The 7,150-nt window shown below is 30.9% G+C and overlaps 1 protein-coding gene across 1 annotated transcript; it reads left to right on the top strand.

Annotated features, from left to right (window-relative positions):
- Positions 1–1,296: 1,296 nt before the first annotated feature.
- On the top strand, positions 1,297–6,705 carry LOTGIDRAFT_127660 (hypothetical protein; the record flags this gene model as incomplete). The annotated part of the gene is made up of 14 exons (XM_009063535.1): positions 1,297–1,384; positions 2,114–2,174; positions 2,390–2,476; positions 2,803–2,932; positions 3,494–3,585; positions 3,898–4,008; positions 4,107–4,220; positions 4,463–4,683; positions 4,845–4,925; positions 5,188–5,306; positions 5,425–5,548; positions 5,997–6,057; positions 6,302–6,342; positions 6,557–6,705. The coding sequence occupies 14 exons, from the start codon at positions 1,297–1,299 to the stop codon at positions 6,703–6,705; spliced, it is 1,479 nt and encodes a 492-aa protein (XP_009061783.1).
- Between the last annotated feature and the right edge of the window lie 445 nt (positions 6,706–7,150).

Below are 7,150 nucleotides of genomic sequence, written 5' to 3'. Positions count from 1 at the left end.
AATCTGAAGAACTTGATCACCTTACATGGTTCAATCATATTATCAATTGGTATCAGATAATGACCTAAATTCAAACATAAAATTTAAAACTGGTCCAAATTTGATTTTATTTTACCGAAAAATATCTCTGAGATTGTTATAGAGGCATGTTCACCGTCCGTTCAATCAACCTTGTCTTAGTAACAGAAACAGGGATAGACTAATCAGTAATAATGTTCACAGTTTACTGTCGAATTTTTAATGTTGGAGAGTATTTTTTAGCTTTTGACATCACATTAGTATAGTTGTTATAAATTCCTAGTTTCAAGTTTCGGAATGAAATGATTTGGAGTTTTACGTCCTACTTTTCTGCACCATGTGGGCTAATGAAGATGGGTTCAAGCATTAAAGGCTTTCAGTGTAGTTACTTCCAAAGACTATTTACATACAATCATTTAGGATGTGTACTTCATCAAGTTTTGGTAGCCTGCATCCTTATATTTTAAAAGATAATATCTAATTATAGGCCTAATGAAATGTGGCATGCCTGTGCTTTCGTAACATTACTTAACTGCAATGTTACCTAATGTGACCTAAATTCCTAATGACAGCTGTATTTGCAATCATGATAATGCATTGTAATTTGTACCTAAGAAGTAATTATAGAAGAGGCCTGTAAGACACAAAGTAAAATTCACTGCATATTTTTCAATAGCCAGTCAATAAAATTAGTCTCATTCCTGTTTTTGCATACATATTCATGTATGCAGGTGTTGGTAGAGTAATGATATACACTTCTATTTCTGACAACAGAAAGCCATTGCCAGGCGTGATAGATTTGTTTACAATATTCAAACTTTGACATTTTAGTTCAAAGGTTAAATAGCTGTAATCATGTGACCTCGTTATGACCTCATATATGCATACGCGTCAAAATAAAGTTCCAATATAGAAAATAAATAACATTTTCATCTAGTCTAGATTTTTTAAAAATTCTCTATTTTGAATATTATTAAAGCATTTTTTTATTGAAATCAAAACGTTTTCCTTTCTACATAGGAAAACCAAAATTTATTCTTGTAAAGGCGTTTGAATATTTTTCGGGGTTAAGCAGTGACAGGGCCGCAAAAATTTCTTTGAGGAGAGTCAAATAATGAACTGAGGTCTTAGATGCTTTTCTGGTCATATACGATCCCTTCCGACCGAAAATCTTAATAAGCTGGCGTATATTGAAAAAGAAATTAGGACTGGCTAAGAAGGCACGCCTAGCAGCTTTGTTATTAAAAAATATCGACACTTTCTTCAATTTTCAAACGGATGGAGTGTCCACATTTGGAGAACAGCGTAAGAATATTTTCAGTACCAGTAAAATGTGAAAATAATCCGCCCGAATTTAGTTGCTCAGGTAATGATCATGATATATTTCAGATATTTCTTCGATGGAGTCTATAAACAGTGGCATTTGTGTATTATGCATTATTTTTTTTTTAAGTAATTGTGGATGACAATATCATTAGTAGATTTAAGTCAAGCATTAAAGCAAGGCAATGTTGAACCCTAAGCCTAACTCTAAGAATAGACTGAGGCAGAACTTGCTTTGTTTCTTGGTTTTAATGTTTACTATTTCATCCTATAGAGGTACCATCTATCCAGTACTAATGTATGTAAATATCTTGCCTTGCACACTTGCAGCATAATTCAGTGATTACTTGCTTGGTTTTGCTACAACAGTTTTAGTATGGTTAGGGGTTTGACATTGGAAAACTACTCTAGTTGTTCGGATGGGACCTTGGGCTTGGCTTAACGTTAAAGATCCTTTAACAAAACTTCTCTCTTCATGTACTTCATTGTGCACTGCATGGTATTGCCCTTCTTCATTAGCTCATCAGGTGCAGAAAAGTACCTGCAATTTTTCTCTCTAAGTTTATTATTATAGATGATTGTCATTGTCAATGCCTATGAAAGAGATTATGGTAATGGGTGCACCACAAATGGACTATACTGCCATAGTCATTTCAGTCCAAAGATAAACATTATGCCCCATTGGCACCTGGCCATCAAGGCCAGTGTAAACAAATACAATGTCAGAGGTGGTCCAAGAATCGAAATATCTTGTTTTTTTTTTTTTTTTTAGTTTGTGTAACTGATAATAGTCCATGGATTTGTCTTTCATGTGGTGTTGTTTACTGTGGCAGGTAAGACATATTTTTAATGTCTAATTTTAAAGCCTTCCAAAAAGCATTCTTTGTTACCTAGTCTTAGAACCCAACAGACAATTTGATGGATTATTGTCAAGGAGCTTGTTGGGGAGAGCACATCCTTTGTTTTTGTAAGATATTAACTTATTTTATTGCACTGTGTTCAAAGTTCTTTTTGGTTTTAGTCATGCAAATTTTATTTTGCCTTTTAGATATGTTAATGGCCATGCTAAAGATCACCATGAAAAAACACAGCAACATTCTGTATGTATGGATTGCCATAACTTGATGGCTTATTGGTATGTTAATGATTTCCATATTATATGTTTACACACTTCTTCAGGCTTGTAAATAGGAAGAGAAAATTGCCTCAAAGTCATTAGTTTAAACAATGAAATACTTGTTTTCTAGCTTTAATATTTCATTTATGTGCCAGTATAATTGAAAATGAAACAAGATGTCTTCCATTTCAATTGCTGAATCGTACTCTACATTGATTTGATTTTTTTCCTATTTATACAAATTATGAATTATATATTTGTTCTAGTTATATATCCCGTCTTCATTAGCCCACATGGTGCAGAAAAATAGGACGTAAAACTCATTAATTTCATTTAATTTCTAGTTATATATGTGATGAGTTTGTGATAAATGATACAACTGCTGGTAATCTTGATAAATTACGTAAACACTTAGAATCACTTTCCCGATTAAAACCTACACTCCAAACACAAAGGTTAGTAGTGGGATTGCTTGTTTGTTTGGATTCATTGTCTTTCAGATGATATATTATGTTGAGTTTCTTGCGAGAAATCCAGATTATGATTTTGAATCAAGACATATATCTCCATAAAACTGGTATAATAAACTTATTGTAATTAAAAGAAGTGGTCAACCGTTTTATTTTAGAATGTAAAGAGGAATCATATGCATTTAAGTTGTTAAATCAAAAGTTTTGAATTGCCATTTGTTGTCTATTTCAGTGCTCAAAATCCAAAAACAACAAAACCTCGAAGAAGAAGTTCAGCGGAATCGGTGGAAAATAAATGTAAACGAATGAAAAAGGTAAAAGCAAGCATTTAACTGGCTAGTTAAACATGGATTTAATCATATGACCATGAAATGAATTTTTCTTGATTTAGATAAGCTAAAAGGCTATGTCATATTTTCTGCTCCTTGCTATGAAGAAAGACTAGATAATGCATAATTCAGCAAGGGAAATTTTACCTGGGCTACTATCACCTATCAAGTATATAGTTGTTGAAAAATTTGCCATATTTGGCCTTTAAAAAAAAAAAATTGTATTTGTCATTTAGGATGATAAAAATGGTGAAAACGGTCCAAGATCGTCTGGTTTACGTAATCTTGGCAACACTTGTTTTATGAATGCTGTTCTTCAATCTTTAAGGTAAACTCATGTTCTCAATTTTTTTCTCTTGCAAATTGATTATTTCTCTTCCTGTCAAAAGGAATTTCCATTCTAACATTGTGCATGTTGACAACAGTAAGTATATTTTAAGGATAGGGTGGTTGGAAAGTAACAAGTTACTTACTAACTGAAGGCACTGGCACAGGGATAAAGCTGTGTTCACTGATGCTAAAAAGAAAATTTGTAGTAACATAAACCTAAAATTCAATAATATTATGATATAATGTCTGAAAACTAATTTATAGTGATATAGTTATAAGCATTGCTGTCTTATTAATTCTTCTGTTTCAGTAATATCCAGCATTTCTGTGGTTATATAAAACAACTACCTTCACTAGAAGATAAGATTATAAAGTGTCGTAAAACTCAAATTAAGAAAACTCGTGAATCCGGTGATACTGTGTATGTAAGCTTTCATTTAAATATTTGCTTTTCTAGAATTTTTATCATAATTCCAGCTATCTGTACCACGTATCAGAATGAAATCTTTTATTTTTCAGTTTATTAGTAGAAGAGTTAAGAAAAACACTAGTTTCATTATGGCAGGGTAGTAAAACATCTATTTCTCCAGAATCTCTCTTTTCAGTTATATGGAAAGTTGTACCAAGATTTCGGTATGTTCTTTCTTCTGATAATTTTATAAACAAAGCTATTAAATAGTAAATCAATATCCTGAGTCTTGGAATAAAGAAATATGCTTGCTAAGATTTGAAATTCAAATTCTTGGTGTTATCAATTGTCTTAAAATTAATGGTGACCATGTAATTTGTAGACTTAAACATTGAATGATGTCCGTTTTGCTCATCCTGTTGTTTTTTAGAAAAGACCTATCAAAATTCTATTTATTTATATTTAGAGGGTATCAGCAACAAGATGCACATGAATTTATGAGATATCTACTAGATCGTTTGCATACTGAACTACTTCAATTACTACCATATCCTAATAGTAATAGTCCTTTTATTGGACCCAAGGGAAAAAGTACTATAGTCACTGCTATATTTGGTGGATTACTTCAAAATGAGGTTATTTGTCTCATCTGTGGAATGGAATCTAAGAAACATGATCCATTTTTAGGTAAGTTAAATTTCTGAAACTTGACTTTTCCCTGTATGTTCTGTTTATTTGACTGTAATTGGGATGTTTAAAGCTCCAAAGTAATATTATATTATCTGCAATGGTCATTTTCTTGGTGGATTGTGAATCTGATTCAGAATGATATATCTCTTTTATTTTAGATTTATCACTTGATATTCCTTCCCAGTTTTATAGTCGAACAAATAAACCTAAAGAAGGGGAAACAGTATGTAAATTAGCAGGTATGAGTATTATTCTAGGTCATGTTTATTAGTTATTTATGTGGTCTTTTTAATATACAATTGACTTATGAAATTAATATCTGCCAAAAGATTATTGTTTTAATTTGTTTCCAAAATATTTACAAATTGCATTACACAAATTGACTTATCATTATCCCATAGCTGAAATATGAAATAGAGTTTTATGTACCATTTTATATACCTGATTTAGCTAATAAGAAGGATTCCCCCTTGTGTGAAGAAGTAAAACTCCTTATTTCAGACTGTTTAGAAAGTTTTACGGATGTTGAAGAATTAGAAGAATCTGAACTATATATGTGTAGTAATTGTAAATTAAAACAACGCTCTACTAAAAAATTCTGGATAAGAAGACTACCAAATGTAAGTCAAATCTCTTGTTAATCTGTTACCATACATGCATGGAAATTTGAGCACCAAAACACAAAAAAAAATTATTCTGAAATCAAAATCCAATTTGTATGATTACAAATTATTTCAGGTGCTCTGTTTACATTTGAAAAGATTCCGATGGAGCTCTCATCATAGAGTGAAAGTGGAAACATTTGTTGATTTTGATTTGAAAGGATTAGATATGAGCCACTATGTGTTAGATATGTTGGTAGGTAGCATTTTATTGACAAATTAGTCTTTGTTGATCTGTATTACAAATTGACATGAATAACCCACCTTGTTGAATTGACTGATGGGAATTTTCATCTTTGTAATTTAACTTTGATGATGTCAATAATCAAGAAGGGTCTTATATGATAAAGCATATTTTGCAATAAGTAACATATTCAAACACTTTGTTTTAGTGTAATTGCAGGAAACTTGGATGTCTGATTGAAAATTGGAATAGTGCAAATTGATGCAGTGCCCCGGATATACACAAAATATTTGAAAACCCATTTTCCAATTTTTCTTAATAAGATTATATGAGAAATGGTTATAAAATTTCATTGTTTCAACTTTATTGGATCATCACAGTATTTGAATAATATTAAATATGAAATTAGAGGAAATATGAATGTTTCATTTTTTAAATATATAAATTTCAGCATGAAACCCGAGGAAGTTCAGCTGGTAGTAATTTATACGATCTGGCAGCAGTTATAGTACATCATGGATCAGGGTAAATATCTCCAGTTCACTAATAAGTTTCAAAATTTATGCTTTCATCAATCTATTTCTACCATTCTTTATACCATTTATTGCCATATTGAAAACCAGGTTTCATGATGAGGATTCTGCAGCATGAAAGAAATTTAACTAAAGTATATAAATATTCTTTTAATAACCCAAATGGTTTAGGAATTACATCTATCAAAAGAAATTTCAAATCTTATTTTAATACCACGATAATTATCCTATTTCAGGGCTGGCTCAGGTCATTATACCGCGTATGCAGTGCATGAAAGTAAGTATGATCAATATTTTTCATTTCTTAAAAAAAAAAATCAGTAGTCTTTCTACAATTAACTTACAATGCAAGTTACAACTTACATGTCTCGGGGCTGTCAAATACCATTCAACTTAATGGTTGGTATATCTTGCAAAACTCAGCAATATTATGGATTTTGGAATGTTGTTCTAAGAACGTTATATAGTCTTATTTCTATTTTAATTTTTAGATCAATGGTATCATTTTAATGATAGTACAGTAACAGCATGTGATATTGAAACTGTATTGAAGTGTAAAGCATACATTCTATTTTATGTTCGTCGTGAAATACGTTTACCTGATTACCTGCGATTACCTACAAATGGTGCTGTTAGTTAAACTTATCTATTTAGATATCTACTTAATATATCACTTAGTTGGGTTTCAGTGGTATTTTTATTAAATTAAGATTACAAAAGGATTGATTCTTTACTCTTGGTAATATATCGGGCTTTAGCTGGTAAAAGGAATTGATCCTATTCATGAAATTTTGATGACTAAAGACACTTTTGGTTGCCATACAATTTTTTTTTTTGATTTATAGATTAATGTTCACATTGCAAAAGCTTCAAGTTCCAAAAATTGTACACAGGGTCATTTTCCAGCAACATTTTTGTCTGAAATGTATTTAAAGTGAATAGGTACATTGATTGTATTCATTTTGAGTGTGTGTGCTGTATATATGTAATGCATGAAAGATTGCTTGTAAATGGGTTTGTAAAAGACTAAAAAAAAAGAAAAATAAATGTCTTTGGAATTATTATGCTATTTTTGAAATATATTT

This window comes from Lottia gigantea (assembly GCF_000327385.1).
Source record: "Lottia gigantea unplaced genomic scaffold LOTGIsca_58, whole genome shotgun sequence".
In the NCBI taxonomy this organism is placed as follows: domain Eukaryota; kingdom Metazoa; phylum Mollusca; class Gastropoda; family Lottiidae; genus Lottia; species Lottia gigantea.
The sequence above is the reverse complement of the archived record's forward strand: the minus strand, read 5'-3'. Positions and strand labels throughout refer to the sequence as shown.